Here is a 27346-nt window from a genome sequence, read left to right on the forward strand (position 1 = left end):
GCTAAAACCATACAAACAGTTTCCTATTAAGAAATCGGTTGCTATTGCACATGCTCTGTTTTTGGGTAGAAAACGCAAATCTATCCACACAGAGTTACATGTGGACTCTTGAAACACGTCAGCCACATTTAATACAAGAAAGTTGAGATTGTTTTCAATGAAGGAATGTCTTTATCAAGTACTCTTGTGTTTACTATGCTCAGCACATTAATTATCTTTAAAATCAGAGTGATTTTTCACAGTGGGATAATTGGAATGCAAACAGTTAATCTTAGGCATTGGGTTTACACTTGATTGTAGCCAGTAGATCAGTTTGAGGAATGATGATTCAGAACCTCTTGAAAATCCCTGCAGAACAGTGATATTAAGCTGTTATTTTAGACAGATATCATTGAATATACCTTTATTTTTTCTTACCTTACCTTTTTTCTTACCTTATTTTATATATAGTCACCATAAAAATGCTGTTTGAATAATAAGTTTACAGCCTCCCAGCTATTACAGTTATGAAGGTCTTAGTCAGTAGACAGAGATCTGGGCACCACGTGTTGGTGAGATAGAGGTGGGGAGAGGCAGCATTAGTGGGTGCTCTTCACTCAATGTTTCCTGGTGTGGATCCTTCCACGGGACAGGTGTCCCATGCTGAGTTTTGCATTTAGGGCTCCACAGCCCTTAGAAGTTGCATGTGGACAGCAATTAGCACTAGAGCCTCTGCCAATGAGGGACTGGCCAGTTTTCCCTGCCATTTCTCCCCCTCATTTCTACTCGTACACCTCTGACTGCCCCCAGCTGCCTCCTGCACCCTCCTGGGCACCAGCCACTGTTGCCACAGAGCCGAGTTTTGCCTCTTTTTCTGCTCTTTCTCTGACATGGCAGTTCAGATTTGCCTGTAGCGCTAAGAAGTCCTGAAAAGCCAGATGCTGTAAATTTGAATACTGCCATTGTGTGTAATGGCTATTCCTGTGCTGCTTGTTCAGTTGGCCCCAAATCTGTTGCTGCCTGGGAGCCAGCTCATGTTTTTGGGAGCATGCAGATCTCAGGTGGTCGTGTGGCCAGGAGGCAGGTGGGAGACTGTGTCCTGTGCCGACAGCTATTCTAATATTTGTGCTTTATCAATAGGACTGTTCGTCTATGGAAATAAGGATGTGTATGTGCAGAACTGACACTGGTTTAGGACAGTGAGGAGATGAACAATAGGAAAGTAACCATAAGGGAAGCCAGATACAGCAGTATTGCCTTCCAGCATTGCATCAGACGAGGCTTGAGTTTGGCCTTTGCATAAAAGGGAGCCCAATGGATTGCAGAAGCTGGGATTTCTTAGAGTGGTGTGATTTCTTCTGGATTGTAATTTGTACTCCTGCAGGATGGGGAGGTGTAAAATAAGGCCTTGTGTGCACTTACTAATTCAAAGTTGCAGCGCAAGTTACTGTGGGTTTGTTCTAAACCCAGGCAATTGTGTTCTGCCCACGTTCCTCCTTCAGCTTTAATTGGGGGTTTTCCACTGGTTGATAATACTGTTATGCTTTTTAAAGACATTCAGTAAAAAGTTAGGTTATAATTTGTATTAAAAGACATATAATTGTTGTTTCTGTCTTTATTATAGTCCGCTGATGATAATTACGCAGAAGATCACAACACTTGCATGCCAGCTCCACGATGGTAAGAAAAGAAATCTCTTCCCATGTCCTGAAGAGAGCATTTTTATTCCAATGCATTCTTTGGTTGAATTATGGAGTGGATGAATGTTGTTCAGTGAGTTACTCTACGTGAAGAAGAAAAACACTTTGTGGAGGAAAAGTCATTTCAGGTTTTGATCAGTTCTCTAGAATCAGCTGTCGTTGCAATAGTGAAGACAACTGTGTCCCCATTGGGGGCTCTGTTTCCTTTCCTTCTGTTTCCCAATTCTGATTTTAGCTAGTAACTGTATTACCTATTTAGACATTACTGTGCATCTCCATTGAGCTCTCTGAAGCTGTTCTGAATTCTTAGATTAAAATCAAGCATCTTATTTGATACATAGGTCCAGGAATTAATGTGAGTGTAGCCAGACTATACTATCACAGGAATATTCAGTGATACAACCCTTTGTGAATTGTGAGAGATAGAATTCAGCAGCTTTTTCCCCATGCAGGGAAAGGCTCAGTTACAGGAAAAATAAGGTTATCTTCACACTTACACTGTACTGTGGCATGTAACATTATTGTTTTCCAGTAAAATGCCTGTCTCTAATATGGTGTGGAGGCTGGAAGTATCAGTTGTCATCAGTACTGTTGCTGCTTGTGTCTGTTGCTGTTGCAGTGTGGACTTCCAGTGGTCTGAGGCCCATTAGGTTAAGCCTTGCGTGACTAAATACATAGTCTGCTCTAGAGTTGTTTTGATCTGGAATTTAGGTGGTGGCCACACTGCAGATTGCTGGGGCTGGGGTTTTTCACAGGCCAGGTCTACACGCGTGTCTCTGATACTTTGAGCTGGCGATAGCAGGTGCAGCTTGAAGGTCTGCAGGGGCTAACTGACCTTGTCACAGACCTGCATGTTGCTGGGGCTTCTCTGTTATTTAAGCTAACCAGCTCAGATATCGCTGCATGCTGTCGTGATGTGCAGCCTAGATGTACGCTTAAGACATTGGAGGTAAATGAACAAACAGAGGAGAAGAGATAACAGTAGAGGCAGGAGCATTTCCAACAAAGTAGAAATCCTACAGATTAATGATGGTGGAAAAGGCTCATTACGTTGTGAACATGCATGTGCGGAACAGTTGATCAAATGGAGGCAGCTTGCAGTTCAAGCACTAGTAAGAAATCTTGATTTGTAAAAATTCAGTGCAGCTTTCCATAAATGGAAACAGGCAAATAAAATACCCAGCCCTTTAAGTAACTAAATGCTTAATTGTTTCCCTGGAGCTTGCACCTTTCCAGTATTTACATACAGACATTGAAGAGAGAGAATGGAAATGAGCAGCTTATCAGCAGTCTTTTTAGGAAATAGGACTTATGTGTGTGTGCATGCATGTATATCAGTGATTATGGCCAATACATTGAGAACAGCAGTGTTGACTGATGCCAAGGCCCTGTTCTTGTGAAGATGTGTATATGCATGTTCAGCATCATGTTGTGGCTCATCTGGCAGTGAGCTGCTCTGCTGAAGTCAGTGGGATTCCTCACAGTGCGCACAGCTAAAGCTCTAAAGTGAAGCTTTAAGGTATTTGGCATTTACACAGTTGCCTTCCTACAAGATTTTTCCATAATTTCTTGAGGCAGCAAGTCTGTGCCCTACCTCTGGCCCCAAAGCTCAACAGGAGGTTGCCCTTCCAGTCCAGACCTGGTACAATTCCCAATTATTACTGATGTGTGTGTTTAGGCTTGCTCCAGGAGCAGACAGCTAGGCTGCTAGTTTGCGCTAGTGGAGCTTCTGTTTCTTGAGAGCCTGTTTCTCTTCCCCTGCCCTGTCATCCTGCTGTGAAATGCTCCATTTCTCAGCAAGGAGTCAGCGGGAGGCTTGTGCTTAAATGAGCCGGCAGCTTCTGGGAACGGAGGTTTTTCCAGCACAGGGTTGTTAGTAGAGGCTGCTGGCGGGTTGCTACCAGTTGGTGGCATTGCGGAGCACATTGTGTGTGCGGGAATGCTATGACTACTCTTGAAAGCACAGCAGGGTGAGAAAGGGGCAATGAGGTAGGGAACGGGGTAAAGAAGTAGGGTAGAATATGAATAGACTTGACCTGAAGGTTAGAAAGTTGGAACTGTATTACCACTGCCTCTCACAAAGAAACCCTGAAGCCTGTGGTTTTAGGAACTTTACTTATTATCTGTGGGATAGAAACATAAGGCTTGGCAATGGCTTCCTGTGTTTGGCTTTTGGAAAGGTCTAATGTGACTTTTATTTCTTTCTAGGGATAGGGCGACAAGCTGAGGAACTCACTGCTGAGCAAAATCGGCTTGCTGTAAAGTAAGGATTTAATTCCCCCCTTGATTTGTGTTTAATCTCATCTAAAGAAGTCTAGGTTTTTCTTTTTCTCTCTCTTTTTTTTTTTTCCCCCCTTGTGATGTCAATACCAACTTAGTAGCACAGCCATGAAAGTGTTCCCAATTTTTTTCAGTCCATGATGGGGAAAAAAGAGCTACCTGCTTTTTCTGTTTTCTTGAGCAATTAAAAAAAAATAAAAAGGCACACAGGGCTTGTGCTTTTATCACCCTGCACTGGTCAGTAAAGTGCTGAAGCACTTGGCCTCATCTCATTGAGTTAAATGGATACTCTACCTGCAACAAAAGTGGTCTTTGTTGAATCAGCTCCTTAATACTCAGGCTAGGGCTGTACTATATGAACTTTTCAGCTCTCTTCTTCATTGTATCCACGCTAACCCTATTTCTGCAGAGTAGAACATTCCTCCTCTGTCACCACACTGCTGCATAGTACAAACCCATTTTGTTTGGACTCTGACACTTCAAATGTTATTTTTCTCTGCCATAATTCTTGGACCCTGAAATTTTATTTTTCCTATCACCCTCCATAAGGTTGGTACTTCTGGTCTTTCAAGTTATGTGACTAGTCTTCTCATTTTTCAGAGGGAAATAGCATATTGCTTATGTATTCAAGTGTCTGTCTTTTTTTTTTCGCCTCTTCCTGTTTTAGTGCAAGTGCAAGATGCAGGTGAATTCTCTTTTGGGAAGAATTAGTTTTACAGCTGTAACTATTTTTCACCATGAAGTGTTTGTTTAGGCCTAGGGAAATTGTTTCCTTAGTTTACAAGACAGAAGACTGAACTGTCAGAAAATCTGCCTATTAGATTATAAAAGTAAGAAGGGAGTTGTTTCTTGAAAAGCAAAATTCCTATAGGAAGACTTATATCACTTTTGCTCTGACCGTTAGCTGTGTGTCTGTTTTTAAGGCTCACAGCATAATGTTGAACTGCACTGGGCCCATGTGACCATATGATTAGATCTGGTCAAATTCTCACTAAACAGACTTTTTCCCTTGTACAGTAGATGAGCTCATAATATAAAAGTACATGCCAATAGCTCAAGTGTCAGTGGCAGACAAATCATAACTAAAGAGATTTAAATCCCCATGGTAATACAGCCTTTTGTCTTTCCTCTTGTTCTTGGTCTGTTTTTGTTTCTCACTCATCCTCTGTACATTCCTTCATGCATTGCTCATGTCTCCCCACCCACTGATGTGCAGAATCTGAGTTGAAACTAATGACTTTATTTTTAATCATACTGTAGAGCTCAGAAGCCCAAATCATGGACCTGACTTTGAAGAACAAAATGATGATCCTTCCCCCAAATTGTTTGCCACCTACTGCATCTTTCTATCAAACAGGTTCACCAGAGAACATGTCATTCAGAAACTAACATCTACAATAATCAGCAGAGTGAATGCACAAAATCCCTGGCTAAGCCAACTGTTTATTCAAACTAATTTCGTTTCAGAATAAAAGTAGGCAACAGCAAATGTTTAACTGTTGCTTAGATTTTCTGCTAAAAATCCGTGGTTTGGTCTGAATTTTAAGTGGGTTTTAGTTTATGCATGTCCATCTGTATCCTGGGCAGGAAAATGTTTAAACGCAGTATCCTAGTTTTTGTTCCCGACTGGGGAGTTCTCATTGGCTTTGACTGGTGACTATCAGCAAGTTCATGGGAAGCATTGTGCTTCTGAATGCAGAATTCAAGTGGTGGCATCTTCTGTCACATAAATAAAGCAAGCCCAACACTTTAGAAACTATAATAGCAGTGAGAAGCCTGTGTGTCTGTCTTTTTAGTCCTACTAACCTGTAGTATTGACAGTGGATCTTCTTTATTTAACATCTAACAGTAAAACCTCCAAAAGAACCTGTGGGATATACACTAGCAAAATGGAAATAATCAACAAGATTTTTTCTTTGCTTTTCATCTTCAGCTGTCTTTTGATTTGTGTGTTTCTTTTCCTCTTACTTCCTTTTCCTGTTCATGATATAATACAGGCAATTACTTCCTTTATTTGCACAGTAGGACAGAGTGACTTTTCATTCTGTTCCCATACTTCTAATATCACACTTCCCATTTTTCAAAGGGCTGAGCTGTACAGGCAGCCGCTTTGAGAAGAGGTGGGCGAGAACTTCTCTCAGGCCTGACAGTCACTGTCTTAAACACTTCCTGCCTTATAGTTTGTATAAAAATGCAAAACATTGCACTGCACAGCTTGGTCAGACTAGTGTTACTCAGCTTGTGGTCTGCCAGCTGTTACTGGTCCATGCCATATTGGACAAATGTCCAAAAACAGTTACAAGCTGCTGACCACTGTTTCTGCTGGCCTGTTCAAATGTTGCAAATCAGTTTGAGAGCAGATACTTGAATTTATGAGTGTTTTCAACCAAAATGTTTCTAATAATAAGACTGCAACTTTTCAAATCTGTAGCATTTTGTTTACCTGTCATTTAAGTACTTCTGCATTACCCTTGTCCTGGCTGCCACTTGCCAGTCATTACTGAGATATAAGAGGGGCTGTGCATCATCTCCAGAAAAGATGAATTGAGCTTTCAGCTGGGTGGGAGGGAGGAGAAAGATGAGGACTGAAATAGACAGTATAACTAAAAACACCCATGAAAGCCTTTGCTATGTTTTTCCTTGTTGTTTAATTCTGTTCTGTGTGGATGTTTTTCACAGGACCAGACCTTCTTTACTGGAGTACTTAAGCTATCTCCTCAACTTTATGAGCATCATAGCCGGGCCTTGCAGCAATTACAAGGATTATATAGCCTTCATTGAAGGGAGGCACGTGCACATGAAACTCTTAGAAGTGAACTGGAAGCAGAAGGGTTACGACAGACTTCCTGATCCTTCTCCAACTGTAAGTTTTAAATTGACAAAGATTTATTCCGAAGGGCAGGAGAGTACAGCTTTGTGCATGATTCTCATATTTATGAGAAGAAAAGCCATTTTTGGATTATCTTCCCAGTAAATGTTACTGTATTTTTTTTTTCTGTGAAGCAGCTGCCGTTTTTATCATGGAGTCAAGCGTGAAGGGACTAGTGTCTTCCTCTTGAATTCCCAGAATGTGTTTGGCTTGTGAAGCAGGCCATTTGTTAATGGGTGTCTTCTGTTGAGGAATGGGCATGTTCTGCAGGTTCCAATAATTATGGGTTGCAGTACAGCTCCAGAAAAAAAAGGAAAACAGGGCATCTTATTAGGAAGAAAAGTGGACTGCTGCCTGTAATGCAGGAGATACCAGGAGCACAGGAATCATGGCTGATCAGAAACTGTAGCTTGTCCAGGTACTTTTCAAGAGACTTCCACACTTTAAGATGACTCAGAGGTCATTTTTCACTTACAAGGTGGAAAAGGATACATGTAACACTAATTTTATTTTTTTTTGTTAATGTTACCTGAAGACCACCTTATAAATGACCTTCATATATGGCAGGATAACATGAGAACCAGATTTCACTGCCTTAACCTAAGGCGACACTGACTGTGTAGCTTCCTAAGCGAGTGCAGAATGCCTTTTCCAAAGTGGAGTATGTGCCTATACAGATCTGATTCCTGATTCACATGGTTGTATTTCCACATACTTTAGTGGTCTTACTTCTGATTTATGAGTGAGGCCAGAACCAGGCCCATATTATGTTACATGCAAGTCTGCAGAGAATATTAAAATTTGCATTCTAATCAATTTAAAATTAATTACACATTAGACTTTTACTGAATATGAAGTAGATAGAAAATGAGTACTTGGATCAAAAAATGCATCGTTGTTTAAATAATATACTTGCACTTTTAAAAGTTGTTATTCTTTTGAGAATGTATAAGTCAATTCTTACATGGTACCTCAGTGCCGGATTTACCTTCTTGCATTACGACTGTATCAAGAAATGTTTACTCCTGCTGCATGTTTGAAATCCAGCTTCGAAGTATTGGAATGATTCTGTCAATAATTTCAGTTTATAAAAAGCTAGGGAGCACTAACAGAAAGTAGTATGGCATAGCAGATACCCATATCACTGGAAGGAATGCATGTTGTATAAGATGTATACTTTTCAGAAAAGTGATTTTTAGCAAGACATCTGGATGGTAAGACCTATTATTGTCTTGAATATCAATGCTTTTGGCTTCCAGGAGAAATCCAGTCTTTTGTTCCAGGAGGTGACAGTGCATATAGGAAAGCTTTCTCTTTCTGTTATGGAGTGTTTCCCCTCCCATTTAAGAGCTTCCACCAACTGCTGTAGGCATCTCTGGTGAAGTTCATGGCCAGCTTTGACTTCTAATTCTCTTTTATACCCATGGACAGGTAGTTCAGTAAGCCACATTAAAATTAACCTTGCTCTTTGGCCTTCTTTTTGTCACCTCTTCTAAATTAATTATCATGGCCTTTATTGCTGCTAACTGCATTGGCTCTTGAATCACATTCTTTTCAAATGTGGTGAGCGCTGCTTTTTTTTCCCCCTTAAGCAAATACTTCTAATGAATGTTTCATTGTCCTTTGTGCTTTTTAGGGAGCAGTGATGTACAAGCTGTGTATCACACTTGTATCTCTCGTTTTGTTCTTGACACTTACCAAGAACTTTCCTGTGACATATATTATTGATAATGAATTTCTTGAGAAAACATCCTTCTTGTCAAGACTTGGTTACCTGTATGTTGTTACACAGGCAGCAAAGCCAAAGTATTACTTCGCATGGATGTTAGGTAAGTCTGACTGTGTCACTTATTGTTGTCAGTAATAAATCAGTTCATAAATATGGGGGTGTGGGTCTGAAAGAGTAATAAATAGGTCCTAGACCTATAATTCTTATGGGAGACATATGCATGTTCCTGTAGGCAGTGAAGCCTACTGAAGTGGGGAGACATCAAACGTTTTGAAAAATTTGCATAGATTTCCTCCCAGTTTAAGATTCTTAGTCTCTGGAACTTAATCTGCTTTTCAGCTTCTGAGTCAATAAAGTCAATATAGCAATTTCCTCTTACCTAATCTTTTGTAATTATACTGAAATTATTTTTACAGGTATGTTTAGGAAAAAAAGGGTTGCTTCCTCTAAGCCTTGATTTTTACACATTTTCCATAATCTCCCATTTCCGTCAGTGGGATTGAGAGGTAATCCTGGCTCAGGATTACAACTATATAACAGATGTGAACAGACCTTTCTCTTACTGTGGGAAGACTTTTGCCCATGCATTTGTACTAAGAAGTTGTACAGGTGGTGGGAGATGAAGTTAGGTTTTGTCTTGGCATGGTGTGGTCCTGTACACGTACGAGCTTTGAGCAATTGAAAGAAAGAACTGGAGACCAACAGGGAAGGTGGGGAATAACAGAGGTGGTGGGGAGGACCCAGAATCTCTGCCAGGATAAGGAGGAGGGAAAGAAAAGAGCTCATAACAGAGAGAAGCAAATTTCTTTGGCTTTAGGATTGGAAGCCCAACTAGACTCGTGGCCACAATAAACATTTTCTGTTTTACCTTCTTCCTTTTAAAAGTCACCCTTCCATCAATCTGTGAGGAGTCAAATCCTTCTAGGCTAGGCTGAAAATTGAGAGGGGCTGAGTTTTTGCTGGTGTTGCAAAATTTTGTGCGTAGAAGAGTTCCTGAAAGCGTACCAGACAGAGATCCGTACACTTGAAAGTGAAAAGAGTGTAATTGAGATGGGGTGGAAGGATCCAGGGAAATTCATTGTGAGGCTGTGATTGAACTACTGGGAATAAAAATGACAGATTGAGGAAAACAGCCAGGGCTGGCATGTGTGGGCTAGGAATGGCTTTGGGACAAAGAATTGTTTGCTCAGAAACTTATTTTTGTGGGAATCAATATTGAGTTGTTGCTTGCAATTTTTCTGTCTTTCTAGTTAACTAAAAGCACTTTATTAAAGAGAGAAACTGCATTTGGATTTGTGGCATGACTAAGCGTTGAAGATTGTAGATGTATTTTATAAATGAAGGGGTTTGGGGAAAAGCATGCATTGCTTTCTGGTGGGTGAGGCCTCTCTTATTCACGTTACAGATCTAGGCAACAAAACAGCAGGCGTTTTCTCCCTTTGCAGTTTAGCGGCCTGCTGCATGGCACAGGGCATTATGTAAGTGCCCACTGAAACTGCTGATAAGAGAATTTCCTGTTCTCAGAAAAAGACAGGCATGCTATTGTGCGAGAGCCACACTGCTGAATTCCTCCAGATCCATGGAAAGACAGAAAATTCAGTTTCTCTCTGCATTAGCAATAATCACAGGAACTTAGCCGCAAACCTAACTCTGAGCTGTTGATGAAAAAGATTTGGAACTGATGTCTGCGTCCAGGCATCCGTGCGGAGGGCAAGCGATATGCCAGACCCACTAAAGTCAGCAGGGAAACCTCTGCTGGGCTTGGTGCAGGTTAGGCTTTCATCAGTCAGTCGAAGGCTGAACAATTGTGATTCCTCCGTGCTCCAAAACATGTTGTTCTGCAGGCAATGGCTTGTGAACTGTGGCTTGCAGATCTGCTGTAATCCTATGCCCCTGGAATTCTGATTTCTTGCTTTTGGCAGCGGAGCACTAAACAGCCCTGCGTTACCCTTGGAGCAAGAAGGAGCAAACTTAGGGGACCCTCTGCTCTGCGGTTATAGCTGTGAGCGGTTCTGTTCTCCGTAGCGTGGCAGGGTTGCATGGGCCGAGCAGCTCGTTAGGGATCCCCCAGCAAGACACTGGCAGACTGTAAGATAAATACAATATCAGACAGAGTTGTTCTTAAAACAGGGAGAGAATTAAAACTTGGAGACCTTTATTTCCCTCAATAAAAATCTAGAAATCTAGCTTGTTAGTAAAGTGGAAAATAAAGGGAAAGTTTCAGGTTAGAGAAGGCTCCTGCTTTTCTTTTTTCTTTTTTTTCTTTTTTCTTTTTTTTTTTTTTAGTGATATTACCATTGCTTTTAGGTTAGGCTCTCTTCTTAGTGCCTATATGCATAGCACTTATAAAGCAAAGCCGGTTTTCATTCGCAGGAAAGAAAAGCTGACTTTTTTAAAGCTTAGCTTAATCAGGCTTGTATTTTGTAAATGATCTAGAAGGAAAAGCCTGACCTGTATTTTTGTTTTCCTCTTTCTTCCAGTATCCTTAGTGTTTGCTGCATCTAGTGACCCAGAGATAATGAATCCCTCCGGTTTTCTTAGTACACAGAGAGAGGATTTCTGGCAGGGTCATACTGAAAGCAGGATTTTCACAGTCCAGACCCAGGGATCAGATGACTCCCAGGCAAGGCTGGGAAGGGAAATAGCCAACTTGCACCCTGGGAAAGAGCAAGAACTTTAGCCAGTGTTGTCCTGTGCTTCACTGCAGCAGAACAAGAGAGGGGCTGCAGCATGTCAAAATGCCTACCATTGCCCAAGCTTTTGTTTGGTGGAGAGTAGTTAAGTCTGTAATTGAGGCTACTCAATATTTGATTTTCAGAGATGGCCAGGTGCTTTAGCGAGGCACTGAGCAACAAGATTAGCAAAAGGCTCTGTCTGTGAAAGCCTGAATAAAAATCTTAATTAGAACAGCCGTGTTGGAAGTCTTGACAGAAATGGTGAACATGTCTTTGAGACACTACAGTATTTCTGAATTCCAGAAAATACTGTGACATCTCAGGTACCCTTTTGAGGAAAATACTAATTCATTTGATGACAACTCTTATACATCTGTCTCAAATAGATGATAATGGGAAAGTGATAAGAAAAATTGTTTGTTTCACTGTTATTTTATTATTTTATTTTATTATTTCTTCTGCCCGCAGAGTAGCTAGTCTTTTTTTTTTTTCTTGAGGAAACGACTCATTTGTACTGCCTTAGAGCATTGCCCCTTTGCCAACCAGAAGCCTCTCAGAAAGCAAGGATGTTAATTGCTATAATGGTGGTTTGAATGTATGTTTAGTGCTGTACAGACTTGTAAGAAAACATGGCTCCTCCAGCAGTCTGTTTTGACTAGTTCTGCTTTGATGTTGCAGCAGATGCAGTCAACAATGCAGCTGGTTACGGATTCAGTGGAGTGGATGAGAGAGGCGTTTTCCGTTGGGACCTGTTATCCAATTTAAATATCTGGAACATTGAGGTGAGTTAAAGGAGTGACAGTGTTGGTGTAATTATAGAAAAACAGGCATGATAATGAGGAGAAGCTTTGCTGGAAGGAAAGATAAGTCCGTGTCACCACGCTGCCTCTCTTTAACTTGGAGAGGTTTTGTGTTTTATCTACTGGGCAGATAAATAGCATCTGTCACACTGCCTTGGTCACACTCTATATTCAGGTTGCATTTGTAAATAGTTTATAGAGGGCTAATAAATGATTAATCAGATGTTTGATAAATGAGTAGTCAATTATCGTAGATTGTGGTTGAGTTCAGTAGGTCAATAAATTGCTTATAACTATGATTCTTCACCATCTGTGCATCTTCAACATACTTCTAACGATCTTCCATTTTTGTACCCCAAATGACACGCAAGGGTGGGAAAGAGGCCATCATGGGTAGGAATTACATAAACATATGGAAAAGCTGAGTTTCCGAGTGCACACAGCTAGAGTGCCTCTTCTAGATGGAGAAAAGCAAGGCAGAGGAAGAGGTAACAGTACAAAATGAGCAACCTGCATGGGAATTGACAGAGCCACATGGAGTTTAGATAGCTGCTGATAGAGGGCTCTATCCAGCAAACTGCAAGGTTTCTCAAAACATCTGTCACACATGTTTCTCGTGACTGCAACATGCTTTTAACATCCATTAGTCTTCTCTAAACTATTTATGTTTGTTTCTTTAATGCAAAAGATGGCCAATTCAGTTGTTTGTTTGCCTCCAAGAATATTCTCTGAATGCCAGTGGGATGTGAAAATGTTTGCAAGTCTGGAATTGCTCTTTCTAAAGATTTCTTTTCAGTAGAAATAGGAGGAACTTCCCCCTGTAATTCTGTAGTTATGATTTTAAAAGAAAAAACAGATGAAAACAACAAGTTGACTGCTGTATTGCTGAATGATCTGTGACTAAACAAATGTGCTCTGATAGCTGTTCTCTAAAATGCAAAAGCTGCTGCAATTCAGTGTTGGAAAATGTTGGAAGATGCAAAAGCTGGAAGAATCATTATACACTCTTTCTTTGTCAACATCCTTTTTCTGTTTTCTGCTTTAATCCTCAGTACACGTCTCTCCTGGAATGGTACAGAATGCACAGAACAGAAATGCTTTATATGCAGCGAGAAAGGCAGCGCCCCAGATATCATCCTGAGATCTTGAATCAGGACCTAATTCAGTTTCCAGGCAGGAGACAGTTCCTAACTAGATGGGCTGAGACAATTCCTGTTCCAAGGAGGAAAGTTAGGTGCAGGCAGTGCTCTTTGCCCAAGCCAAGCAGAGGAAAGCAGGATGCTTTGCTCCTCTCTGCCCACTGAACTGTAGGCCCCATGAAACTTTTTTCCTTTACCGGTCATAGAGGCAAACAGGGGATCATGGTGGTGAAATTGTTTTCCAGGGGCATAAAATAGAGGGGTCAAACTGGCCTCAAAAGCCCTGTGAAGTGTGATGATGTACTGGAGTTTTCTCAATTTCCTGGTCTTATCCTGGAGAGCATCTGAGTGAGCAGGAGAAAAAAAGACTCTCCATGGATTTGTCCATGTGTGCAATAATAAGAAGAGACCATTACTTCCTGTAAGCCTTGGACTGTCCCTTTGTGCACTGTCCACAGTCCTGGGAGTTAAAGTTTAAGTGCTATTATACAGTACCTTTTAAGCAGGAATAGCCACTTTCATGTGCAAAAATGCTTAAGAACCTAGCACTTCAGCTGAGTGCTAAATGTGGCCACAAACTGCTGTGGTCCGTAGTGGTCAGGTGAATGTAAGCACATGGCAGGAGTTGTGAAGGCACTTGAAGTGTGACGGGAGGCCAAATGCATGTGGAGGGCTTGAAGAAAACCTTGGTAACGTGTATTTTGACAGCCAAAGACTGCCTTCTTTCTTGGTAATGTAACAGGAGAACTTAAAAGAGGCCAGAAGAGAGTGACAATATTGTTTGGAAGAGAAATTGTGTTTTCCTTGGCTTCTTTTGGTGCAGTAATGCAATTAAAATGTGGCAGTACTGCACTGGGAGTTGCTAATTGTTCTAACTCTTTAACCACGGGGGCTGACAGTGCTAATCTTCAGGATTCTGCACAGAAGTGCAAAAACATCTGGATATTCTCCTTGGACACGATGGCACCTTCTTGTCAGCGTGCCCTTGTCATCAGCTTATGTGGCAAAACATCGTGCTTTCACTGAGTTGGTGGACACCAGTTATTTATCCTTACTTGGTGAAGAAGTCCTCAGAGGTTTTTGACAGCAAGCAAGAAACAAGGAGGAAGGTGGACAGGGAACGGCCAGAGATGGAGTTGACCAGGACTAGGGGAGCTAATGCTTCAAGGAAGGATAGTTCTCCCAGTACCCTAGTGCCCGTTTCAGTTTCGCAAGGTGTCTAACAAGCTGAGAATTGTGTTCTAAATTTGGTCCTGACATGTTTTGTCCATGTTTTCCAATCTCCTCCTTCCTTCCCCAAATAATAACGTTTCTTTAGTTTTATAACACTTTGTTTTAACAGCACATTAGGGAAGTCCAGACTGCATAATGGAAGACAGAGTATCTCTTCCAAAAACGAAGCTGTGAACTGTAGAAAAGGACAAACATTTAAAACAAGGAAAGCTTTCTGGTTTCCCATAATGTGAAAAATAACCAAGCATTTTGTTTAATTTTACAAAGTGAAGTGAGATTTTACAGCAAGCGCGAAGTGTTAGCGGTGAGCACAACCTGATTAGTGTCCCTCCCAAAACGTATTAGTGTAATTGTGGACTGTGTTGACACAGTCTTCACAATATTTAGCTACTAGAGTGAATATGTTGCATGTATCACCTCTCTAATTTAAAAGGCAAGTATTATTTTACAGGTTACAAAGCTAACATTTCATGTGAATTTCTTCTCTCTTAGACCGCGACAAGTTTTAAAATGTACATTGAAAACTGGAACATTCAGACAGCTGCCTGGCTAAAACGGTAAGAGTAATGGAATGGTTATTTGCTTGTGAGAGCCAAAAACTCTAGATGGCCTGGAAAAACACTGGCTGGTGAATGTCATCAATGCGTAGCCTCATGTTCTTTCTTCATTCCCTGGGTCTATAACAGTTGGTGTACTACAATGGTATTTGGTGCTATAAAGTTTTATTGCTGCAAATATAAAATGTCCACATTTTATATATGAGCAGCAAGGCCGTATATGAACTGTATAACTCTTCCAAAATAAAAAGTAATAGCATTCTGATGGCATCTTTCAGGCTGCTGCTGTTGGCCTGCATTATCCTTGCTGTACTGTTTCAGTAGCTATTTGTCTTCTGTTGTATTTCCTGTGCATATTGCTGTTGGAGGGCAGCCTGGCTGCATCGCTGAGATCCAGCTCGGTTAGAAAGGGAAGGACGTTCAGATTTTCATCCAGAGCCTCAGTGTAGTCCAGTTTGGGGTTATCACACGACGCTTATTGGAGAGTCCCAGTTTAGGATGTGGAGAAGAGACTCCCCAAAGCACTGAGAGGGTCTGATTTGGAACTGTGGCCGTTAATGCTCATTTAACTGCTAAGTCCAAATTTTGTAGATTGCACTGTATCTTACTATTTATAAATACACTTTTTGGCATGATTAAAGCTCAGTGTGAAGTCAGTTAATGTGATGTCTGAAACTCAGGCACACGTTTATGGTGGTTATCAGAGCTATTTTTGTTGTTAAATACAAAAGTCAATTTCTGCTACTTTTCATGATTCAAATAATGTTCTTGGGAAGAAACGTGTTACCTTGACTTATTTCTTTGGAACGCTGCGTTTCAGTTGGAACTCAGATAGCCAAATAGACCTGTCAGGGTGTTCTTGAGCTGGTATCATTCACTTTACATCTTTGGAGTAAAGTTTTGGGCTGCTAAAAGTTAGCAGGAATCCACTACTTTGCAATAGCTAAAGATACTCTGTTGTGCACAGCATCTGTAAAACAGCAATGCCTAAAAAAACCCTGAACTCACCAGTGAAGGGTGGAGTGATGTCTCTTTGTCTTTCTACTCTTGATTTACTGTTAGAATATTGAAGAGTCAAGCACAATTCCAGATGGAGAAAAACATTGTCACTATAAAGGTGAATGAGAAGTCTGCCCACCTCTCTGCCTTTTTGCTTATTTAAATTCCATTAGCACTGGTAACATTTGTACGGGGGCTCTTTGAACACTCATTGCATAAAAGTGCGCTTACTCTTTCTGTTGACCCTCATGTGAATGAAGAGAGGATGCCTTATGCCCTGATCTGTAACTGAGGCACGATGAAGCCTTTAAAAAAGCAAAGTATGGCCATAAAAACTGAGAAGGGTTTGAAGTGCAGTAACCATTGCTTAGTTGCATTCAGCCACTTCTTTCTGGTTTTGTTTTCTTCTTTGCAGAGTTTGCTATGACAGAGCTCCCTGGTACCCTACAGCTTTAACATTTATCCTGTCGGCCCTGTGGCATGGTATCTATCCTGGATATTATTTTACGTTCCTCACTGGAATCCTTATCACGCTCGCAGCCAGAGCAGTACGTATCTCGCATTGTTCTCTTCCCAGGCCCACGTTAGATACTGTCCCACTATCTCCTGCAGGGACCCCTCTGACACACTCGACTGACTTATCCCTGCTGTGAGTCCTCTTACCTGCCTTTGCAGTGATGATGATCACAGAAGCTTTGCTCTGTTTTGATACTAGTTACAAGGTACCTGCACCAAGTTGCAGCCAGCACTAATTCTGCATGTGCTGCAATGCTATCCCTGGATCTCTGGGAAAATGTTGGTTTTGAGCATACAGTTAGGTATGGGTTTGGTAATACTGTTGGCTATGTCCATGCAGTCAAATGAACTTGGGATTCAAGCTTATGCTTGAGTCCAGACTTCTGCTAGTCCATGTTGCCTCTATGCTGGCTTGTAGTTGACTGTGAGCTTAGTGTCACTCTCAGGAGAGGAAAATTCAGTCATGGGCTGAGCATTAGCTCAAACTTGAACTCTGCCCATGTGGATGCAGTTGATTGAGCCACTGGGCTCTGCGTGTATGAGCCTGATCTTGGGCAGAGTTACCAAAGACTCAACAGATTTCACGTTTCACCGTGGTTAGATTTATCACTGCCGACCTTTCAGGCTGAACCAGCCAGCTGTGCAGGACTGGGAAGCACTACCGTTGTCTTTAACTGTGGATAAATATCCAGGTCAGTTTTAAAGGCGAATTAAACTAGTGATCAGCATTAGCCCCTATGGCTAGAGTAGGTTGCTGAGCATGCCGCCCTAACATGAGCTTTGTCTCTCATGTATGAGGGCCCATTTCATAGACAAAAAACCAAACCAACCTCTATAGATAACTAAACATGCTTGCACATATAAACACATACTTGTTTATTTGAAGTAACTTCATCGCACAATTGAGAATCAGTAGCCAAAAAAGGGACAGAGGGAGATAAATCGTGAAGACCTCCCTCCCTCCCTTTTCCCATCCTCCAAGGATATTGTCCAAACGTCTGTCCAAAGTCATGGTCTGCTCTGGTGACTATGACAGAGGAAAATGGGACATTCTTCTCTATTTAGCACTGATTGATTGTGGGATTTTAGCTATGCCAGTCAATAGACTTCTGTCTTCCTTCCTACTGCCAGTGCTTTCTAACCTGTGTACTAAGTTTTCTGTAGTACTGATGTTGATGATAGATGAAGGGTGTAATAGATACACCACCAGATGCCTGCGTTTCACCTAGGAAATTAACTTGTATCATTTTCTGTTTACTTTTCCTTGACTTGCAGGTAAGAAACAATTGCAGACATTACTTCCTCGCATCAGTGCCTCTCAAGGTAGCCTATGATGTTGTTACCTGGGCTGTCACTCAGCTGGCTGTCTGCTATACTGTTGCACCTTTTGTTATGCTGGCTGTTGAGCCCACAATTAAGTTTTACAAGTAAGTTCTCTCTTCTTAACTGCCATACTTCAGACAAGCACAGGCTTTTGTTAAATAAGCCAAACAGCTCTCAAAGGCAATCGACATTTCCTCATAATTTGAAAGGAATTCAGACAGGATATTTAACAAAGTAAGGAGGGATTTTTTGCACTCCCGTAACTTCATGAGCTATTAATGCCAAGGCAGAACACTTCTATTTCTCAGTGTTTCTGTATTCGTATATAATCTGACTTTTCATATATTCGGTTTCCTTTTTCAAAACACTCGAGTCTCAACCATTAACAGTAGCCAAGGCTGGAGAGGTTAAAAATAATGTGGGCTGACAAGTAGAAAGAACTCGGTCAAAAAAAGAACGATTCCCAGCTGCAGAATGCATAGAAGAGGCGATACTAATTTATCAGCAGGAGACAAGGAGCATACCTGACAGAGCATTGCTTGCTGGAATCCATATGTTTCTCTTTTTTGATGTGAATACTTTCATAGGTCCTTAAGAAAACACTGGTGTTGCAGAGTACGTTGAATAAAGGACAAAATAACTTGGAAAGGGAGGCTGGACTAAATAGCTTTCCTTTTCTTTCATCCTACAGTAAACTTTGTCAAATGTAGAATAACACGTTTTGGTTGAGAAGAGAGGCATTTCATTACTTTAAAATAAGAGACTCAAAAGCGGTAGTCAGGATAGGCACTGTGAGTAAGTCTGTCTGAAGAGCTTTAAATGTTGACCTTTTCTTTTTTCTTAAAACATTTGATTTCAACACAGAGAAAACTTACCATATGAAAACAACCCTAAATCTTTCTTAGTTTTGGTAACGTGCTTTCCTAGGTATTGTCTTTTAAGACAAAAGACAACAGCAGGCAGAACAAAAAGGGAGAGAAAAGCCTAAAATATTAAACTCTTTTTATGAATTTTCCCAGTTAGTAAAATTTGGTGCCTTTTTGCTACAAAAGGCCATTCCCTGTATTAAATGTTAGTATGTCATTCTGTGAGATTACATTGCTAATCTTAGAACTACAGAGATAAATATGTATAAAGAGCTTGCTATTAATATGCCAGTGTCCATAAAGGGAGAAGTGTTGCCTCTACCAAAGCTCTGAACAAGGAAAGTGATTTTCCACCTCTGCCTCAAGCTGGGTTGATACCTTAATACTTTTTGCCCTAGTGACTCAGAACATAGTTAACACCTGAACTTAGGGAAGGAAGCAAGGAAAACAAGGAAATTGTAGGTCTTTGGACCAGGCCATGAATTTTGGGAGCACTGCACACCTAACTGTGGTCTTAAGCACCTGACAAGGTTATTAAGATCTGTGGTGAGAAGTGTAGATGAGGCTGTCCAAAGGTAAATCTCTGTGTTTAGCAGCTGGTCTCTACTGCTCCCAAACTTGGTCCTGTCCAAGCCGCCCCAGGCTCATATAGTTGGCTTTAGTATATTTGGTTTCTGTTCAATCCTGTGCATACCAAGTTATTAGAAATAAAAACATTTGATATTCAATAAGATATCAGATAAAGGTATCTCTGAATAGTTACCTTTAAAAACAAGGCCCTTTTGTAATTGTCATTAACTGACCTCCCTCACTAAGAGGTTGAGTGTTTTGATTTATTTCAGATCTCCACATTTGGAATGCATTTTTTCTTTCTCATTCAGTTGCTTGGTGTCGTTTTTCATGTATTTGTTTTCTACTGGTACAAGTTTTATGTCCTAAAAATGAAAGCAGTTTCTTCAGAATGTTTCTTCAGAATAGTTTTATATTCTTTGAAGTTGAAAGAGAGATGAGCTGACCAAGTCCGGTGTTGATTTATGTGGTTTATCTGAGCACCCAGATTTTGGGTGCAGGAGATGAGGGGAGGGTCCTGGAGTTTGCCAGATAACTCCTTGCCTCACTCACATCCGTGGCAACATTTTCACTGATGCTAGCAGATGTCACATCTACCGGATGTGTGCGATTCAGGAGCGTATTTTGGTCATTTCTAGGTCAGGTTCTTACTTTCTGCGTTTACCCTTTAGTGCTGCCTTCCGCACTGTTGAGGCTGTACAATTCCTAACATTTGTTTTATTGACAACAAGAGTGTAATTTTGTCTTCCGTATTTTCTTTCTAGGTCTATGTATTTTCACATGCACATCCTAAGCATCCTGGTGTTGCTAGTGTTACCAGTCAGACCTCAAGCTCACTCCGTAAGAAGGCCTCAGAATCAGGTCATGCAGAACTCCGTTAAAAACAAAGACAAATGACATCTCCAAAGAAAACCGTTGACGTTGGGATGAGAACTGTCATATTGGAAACAAACAAAGAAGAAGAAAAAAGGGAGGGGGGAGGGACAAGCTGCAAAGACAAATGGCATTACTATTGCTCATCTTAAAACCCTACTGGACAGGGCAGAAAAGAGCCAGAAAGACTGTGTTTCAGATAAATCCAGGTAAGAGTTTTACGGGCAACTTTTACAGGCTCTAGGGGCATTTTGATTTTTTTTTTTAATAAATATTTTTATGAAGTGTTTTTATATATTTAAACTTTTTCACACAGAGAGGTGTTTTTGCTCTTTTACAGAAACATACCATTATTAAACAATAATATTGTGATTAAAGGGCCAGGAAGTACCTAGTAAAGAGTTAGATCAGCTGCTTAGTAGCCTGGTGCTCAGGGCAGCTGGTGAGACAGCTTTTCATATCTTGGCAAAGAAGAGAGATGGTGCACATAGAGAACCACAGAAATGGAAGTGCTCAATGTGCTGGTGCTGACTTCTGCTCCAGCAGGGAGAAGAGGGAGCTGGGCATTCCCCAGCAATCCCCAGCGCAGGGACTCCAGCCTGAGCTCGGCAGCAAGGATATTTCACCTCCCTCAATGTGACATCTGCTGGTATGAGGGCAAGACGAGTCCCTTGGGAATTGGTGTCTGGGAACACTGTCAACTGGCTAGGCCAAAACCTAAAGCCAAGGAAAAGCAACACAAAAGGGAGAAACCCAGAGTAGTAAAAATAAAGCAATACCCTGTGATCTGTAGGATCAGGCTTCTCTGTTAATGCAGCTGCTGCTCGTTGCTCCTTCAGCCTTACTTTGCACTTTCAGAGCGATGTAGCATTTCCATGTTGTGATTGAACTAACAGAAGCCATGCAGGTTTAGATTGTTAAAACTCACAGTTGTGGGTTAAATCTGAAAAAGGTTAGTAATAGGTCAGCCTGTTCTACACGAAAAGTTTAGCAATAGATCAGACTGTTCTGCACAGAAGCATCCTGTCTTGTGGGGGAGTTTCTTTCCAGACATCTAACACTAAAATGAAAATGGAACAATAATTATTATAGTCATAATAAATAATTCTGTACGAAACAAGGAGTATTACATGATGTGATCATGACAAGAGTCAACACCAAGTCCTTATATGATCTTGACAAGCCACTTAACTTTTTGGTGTGAGTTTCTCTGCTTGTAAAATCCAAAGCTTACAGGGATGTTGTAAGGTTTAATTTCTAAGGGCTTATAGTGCTTTGAAATAACTTGCTGCAAAATGCTGTGTCAGTTTTTTATTTATTTTTTAAATCCACTTAACCCTGCAAAATAGACTAATAAGACACTTCAGAAGAACTAAAATATTAAAAAAAAAAAAAAAAGAGAGAGAAAGAAAAGCTTTACTGTTTTCCAGGAGTGGTTTTCTCAGGATTTTTAGAAGCAATTCCCTTGTAAAGTATTGGTATTCTTTTTTCTTTTTTCTTTTTTTTTTGGGGGGGGGGGGGAGATGTCACTGAAATGAAGTGTGAGTGAGCAAAGAATCTGCTGTTTATTGCATTCTGATTTTTGTGTTGGATTAAAATTTTGCAGAATCCTTATGTTGGGAAGGAAACAACTCAGTGAAACCAAAACAAGTTTTAAAAATGTTTGATTTTCTTATTTTCTGGTGGAAAGATTTTGTCCTGTGACCACCTCATGATTCAGAGCATATTTCATGGAAGAGTTTATTTGGTAATTTATTTTGAAGGCGAGATGGTATTAAAAGATGGATCTGAATAAACAAATTGCTTTGTGTCACTGCTGGTATTATTAATGAAAGTCAAATGTGGAGATGGATAAATGAGCCTGTGTCTCATGAGAAAATCACTCACGCATGTGAAGGGAGCTATTCAGGACTGTCAAATTTTACAGACCAGATACACTTGAGATCCTGCTCCTGTTGAAACGGAGACAAGACAACCTCCGTTTATTTTAGTGGAAGCAGGAACTGTCCTTAACTTGGCCCCTCCTTACTTATCCTTGTCTCGTAGTAGTGTTTGGTGTTGCATCTCGGGGACATTTTATTTAAAGATTTGCTGTGACAGCTCTGTGGCTCACTAAAGCTAATCCCACAGGGCTGGATGTAATCGCTGCCATTCCTTGAGGGAGAAAGGAGACGAAGTTTTGCAAAATTCCCTCCGGCTCCTCTGTTAGCTGGACCGCGCGATCTGCAACGCACCCGTGTGGACGTTGTGGGAGTTTTGCCCAAACCTCTGAGGTCGCTCGCCCAGGGGTTGAGAGCCCAGGTAGAGAGGGGAAGGGGGGGCTGCACAAGCCTCCCATTTGCCTGGTGGGGGTCTGCCTGGGCTGGAGTTAGCCTTTCTTTCCCCCCCTTGCCCACATTTTTCCATCCCCCCTCACCCTTACATTTGGTGCTCTGGGCTCTGAGATCTCCCCATTCAGGGCCTGTGAACCCTGGGTTCAAGAAAGGCCAGATTTTATCAATGCATATCTTTTTTTGTGGCATTTTTGTGTATATGGAAGTTGCTTAACTCTCGTGCCATCCACTTCTGTTGTAGGCTTCAGCCTCTACAAAGTGATGAATTAGGGCTAGTGAGCAAGTTCTTGTTACCCGTCATACCATGTTCTCAGCCTGTGTATCTGACTGAAAACAGGAGCCCTGGGCTTCAATGGAAACCGTTCATGTGGATTTAATGTGATATGTTACATGGATTAAAATTGAAATGGCCTTTCAAAACATGCATTGCAGGGAAACTTGCTAACCGTATTAGTCTTAAAGCTGCAAAAAAAAGAAGAAAAAAAGTAAACAATCTAAAATCTTTGCTGTACTGTGTTACTTTACACTAGGCAGCTTACCTAGACAAATGTGGCAGTATTGCAAAGCTAACACAAAATCTCTGTAAAACACTCCTTTGAAAAAAGGCCATCAGCTCTGAACTACCTTTCTAAATTCATTGTACTGAGTCTTTGTGTCCCTTCCTCTCAGTGGGAGAAAATTTTGCTTCACAAGGAAGAGCATGAACAGCCACTACCAGTCAGAGGAGATTCCTCATTTGATAGTGGCTTGCACCTGCTTTGCACAGGTATAAATAACTCTAGAGCCAAAGTAGAAATTCAGGTTATGAATACATGATGTTGGGAACTCGAGTATTGGCCTTGCATTACTCCTCTCTAATTGGAATACTGTAATTTGAGGGTGTACTTCAGTGATTAAAGTACATGATTGTGATTACCAACATGTTACTAGTTTCTAATCACTCTCTGGATTCTTTGTGCTGTAAAAAGCTGAGGAGATGGGAATCCTGGAGAGATTCTCAAGGTGTAAACAATCTTGATGGTTTGTAAGAGAAAAGGAAATACGGAACCATCATACAGGCATGAAAAAGGTAGATTGTGCTGGATTGGCAAAGTGTTTCTATCTATATTAAAAAAAAACAAAAACAAAAAAACCTTCACTCCTTGGACTGAGGGCAAATTCCAGCAGCTACTTTTCAGCTCGTTTGGCTGCACAAACACTAACCTGGAAGTTGAGGCACACTTGGGTGGGGGCACAGAATGAAGAGCAAAGCTCCATTTCAGCTTCGTTCAAATACACGAAGGGAAATGAAGGGGCAGCAGCTCCATGGAAAAAATCCTGTGGGGCTGGTATTTAAAGAAGCAACAACTCAGCAATTTCCTCAGTGGACTTGGAGGCACGAAGTACTTTCCTTTACTGCCCTGCAAGCTTTCCCCCTGCCCGCCCGCCTTGATTACATTCCTGCATGTCCCCTTGGAGCATGCCAAGCAATGGAGGCAGCAAAAACGTGGGATACAAGGTAGGCAGATATTTTTCCTCCTTTTCTGGCTTCTCTGTTTTGCATGCATACATTGCACATAGCTTGGATTTTTGCATCATTTAAAATGAGGTAGGTGGGTAAGAAGGCTGTAGACTTTTTGCTCTAATGGTAGGTGTTTGTGTAAACCTGTATTTACCTCTGTTTGCTGAACCTACATTTACATGTGCAAACAAGGTCTGGATCATTTCTTAGAAATACAAGGAGAAATCCTGACCCCAAGGAAGTCCAGTGGTAAAATTCCTATCAGTGAGGTCAGTATCTCTGCCATGTAAAGCCTATCCCTGAATTGGAAACTGCAGAAAAATAGTCCACTTGCTGGAGTAAAGGGACTGGCTGCAAACTTGGCTTTAATATTTAAGAGTGTGTTACGAGGGATGCCTATGGCCCATGTGTTGTGGGCAGAGGAAGAGCATGTCTGTTCTCATCCTTGCCCAAGACAAAATGATGTCCACAATTACACATTGAAATGTCCTTTTAGGTATGATTCTGTTTTCTTACGTCTCTGAACCGATATACTTCAGCTCATGTGGACTAGCAGCATTGCACTGTGATACGTAGTGGGAAGCCTCTCTTGACATCTCAGCATGTGTAGAAATGCACAGTATGTAGTTTAAAAACGCATTCTTTTGTACATCATCAGACCACTGCTCCCTTTCTTCTTAGACGTGACAGTAATAACATGCAGCAAGCAGGTCGATTTGCTCTTGGAACCTGCTGCCTTCTGAGTGTCGGCGTGATGCAAAGTGGAAATGCAGTTGTTGGGTTACGTTTACAAGTAGTGCCCTCTGCGGGTGAGTGGACCTTGGCTAACACACGAGTGGAGATTTGAGTAGTCTGGCGGGGGCACTCTGACAAAGCTGGGTGGTTTTGCTGCAGTGCAGCCAGCTGACTGGGTGTGGGTTTCCACATGTGCTGTAGCAGGGACTTGTGTCTGTTCGGGGGCAGAAGGGAGAGAGAAATTGAAGACCTAGTTAGATGGGGCAAAAATAATATTACAGAAGGAAATGCAGCTTTACAGGTGGCAAAGAGGGTGTTAATTTGTCTTAAAAACATCTTAAGTGTTTCACTTCAAGTTCACTTAAGTACTGCCTGTGGAAAGGGAACCACAGCATGAGGGAGAAGCTGTGAAAGGTGCCCTGAGACTGCCCTGAAGACCTGATTTATTGCCTGTCCAAGGGACCTTGCAGGGACGGCAGGCAGCAGATCTGGAGTCTCTGTCAGACGCTGTACAGATGCACACCGTGCCTGGCGGCATCGGGAAGGACCTGGGAGCACACCGAGAGGGACCCAGCCACTGCAGGACAGGGCAAAGAGAAACTTGGGCAGGGCCCCCTTACGTGCAGAGCAGCACTTGAATTGTCCAGTGATGGAAACTGGCACCCCTCTTCATCAGAAACATTTTAAGATGGTGAAATAAGGTGGTTACTGCTCTGAAATACATGGATTTCTCTTTGTAATGATGCCTGTTTATTCTTGCCTTGGTGATGCCAGTGTTAATGCAGTTTAGTTTTGCTCCTTTAATTTTTTTTATGTGTTTGTGCTTGAGAAAGCTGGTGTTTTGTGACTATTTTATATCTAATCAGGGAGATATCTTGAGTTTGCATTTAATTATATATGTCACAGATGTGGTGAATAACATGAGTATAGGAACAGATTAGCTGACTGTATTCTCAATATATTAATTGATTTACCTTTCTGTGACTCTGTATTTTTTTTGCCCCAGTTCTCTTCAGTGACACTTTCCAGTGCGCAGCAGATGGTGCAGTTTAGGTTTAGAGGTGTTTTCTTTATAAAATGGGTCACAGAACTACTAAGATCTCTTCTTTGGGGCTGAGTGTCCGTGGACACAATGCAGTGGGCACAAAGCTAAGGAGGCTCATCCAGTGTTGAATCTGGCATAATTATGCATCTCTACTTAGGCCAAGTGCACCTCTGCATTTTAGCACATGGAGGAGTTGGGGCAGTTCAATGCTTCCTTTCATGAGAAACCTAATTCATAGCTTCGTTTCTAGCTACCATGTGGAAGAGTTTTAGCCCATTCAAGCCTGGCGGTGCTCGGCATTGTACTTCAGTGTACAAGATGGCAAAGGACAACTTTCTTTTCACACTTCTGCAGTCTGAGCTCACTCACTTTTCACCCCCTCTGTGACTGTACTGGAAAAGTTCACCGTAGACAGCAACCGCTTACGAGCTGGGGCTTGCAAATATGGTTTTAACCCTCACCTTGACAAGGTGTATCTGCTGGCTGAAAGAGGAGAAGCTGCTCTTGACACGTTCAGGTTTGCAATTTCAGCCTGCCCGTCTCTGAGCACTCACCTTACCAGGCCTTACTTACCAGGAGCAGCCCCAGCAAGGTCCTGACCTGATTAACAACCCAGCACACTCCTAGGTTTCTTCAGAGGTGTCTCAGGAGCAACTCAGAGACAGGATAGGCTTATCTCTGCCATCTTGATGCTCAAGCAAGTTTTAGGCAGCTGTCAGTGAGTGTGTGGGAAGGGGGAGCCATGGGAACTGCTGGCAAGCAGGTTATCCAGGAGCCTGGCACGCGATCTGCGCCTGTGAGGCTGGCACAGATGGGCAAGAGCATGTCCACGGCAGCCACGTGTCCTTCCCCAGGCCAGGCCTGGTGATCACTCTTCTCAGGGTGCTGGGGAGACAGTCGGGTTTCTGACATGTGCTGAGCCAGCCTGTGTCTCCCCAGGGTGCTATGAAGGTGCTGGGGGTGCTAGCGTGCTGCCGCTTCTCCTGGTCTATGAGCATGCACGCCATCCTCAGCAAGCATGTGTGAGGGAGGGAGACTGCTTGAAATTCCATCCTTAAATGTGTAAAACTTGCTGCACGGGTGGTGATGACCTGGTTCTGACTGCTCTGCTCCTCACCAGGCAAAACAAAAGCTGCTCCTGGCCCTGGCAAGTCTCACAGTACCCCCCTGCCCTCCCAAAGGTGGGGAAGGTCGCGTCACCCAAGTTTCCCTATACATGTTCTTTTTCTTCAACAGGAACAATGGTGATAAACAACCGTTGGGAGTTTATATGAGTGTAGCAAGCAGCTCACAAATGCCCACATCCCTGCTGCACTGTGCCAGGCCCTTTAGGTATGTGAAATAAGAGACAGTCGTTTCATAAATCGCAAGCAGAAAGACAGATCACTTTGGGAGGCAGACAGCAGAAGTGATTGCATAGGTGGGACAAGGCAGAGTGTGTGGGGATCCTGTGGCAGAAGAAGGAGGAAAATGCAAGTTTCCAGAGTGCTGGCCTCGTGCTTCAGCTCTCCGCATCTCGTGCCATCGATCTGGAAAGTTTTGTGCTCTTTTCCTGGAGGGGTTGCCATTGGACCCAGTGCTGACAGGGCTGGGTACCACCACAGTGTAAAAGACTTCCTGCCAC

The 27346-nt window shown here is 42.0% G+C and overlaps 1 protein-coding gene across 2 annotated transcripts in view; it reads left to right on the forward strand.

The window, feature by feature from the left end:
• MBOAT1 (membrane bound O-acyltransferase domain containing 1) overlaps positions 1-21908 on the forward strand; it is a 58031-nt gene extending 36123 nt beyond the window's left edge. Inside the window, exons 5-13 of one of the 2 annotated variants that reach the window (XM_026113500.2) lie at positions 1604-1659; positions 3888-3942; positions 6639-6822; positions 8465-8657; positions 11914-12014; positions 14897-14961; positions 16376-16508; positions 17752-17903; positions 20000-21908. In XM_026113500.2, coding sequence (XP_025969285.2) covers positions 1604-1659; positions 3888-3942; positions 6639-6822; positions 8465-8657; positions 11914-12014; positions 14897-14961; positions 16376-16508; positions 17752-17903; positions 20000-20132 — 1072 coding nt within the window. In that variant the 3' untranslated portion in view covers positions 20133-21908. Of the gene's footprint in view, positions 1-1603; positions 1660-3887; positions 3943-6638; positions 6823-8464; positions 8658-11910; positions 12015-14896; positions 14962-16375; positions 16509-17751; positions 17904-19999 lie in introns of both variants that reach the window. The other variant, XM_026113493.2, reaches the window with a different exon arrangement.
• Positions 21909-27346: the final 5438 nt, after the last annotated feature.

This window comes from Dromaius novaehollandiae, chromosome 2, assembly GCF_036370855.1.
Source record: "Dromaius novaehollandiae isolate bDroNov1 chromosome 2, bDroNov1.hap1, whole genome shotgun sequence".
In the NCBI taxonomy this organism is placed as follows: Eukaryota; Metazoa; Chordata; class Aves; order Casuariiformes; family Dromaiidae; genus Dromaius; species Dromaius novaehollandiae.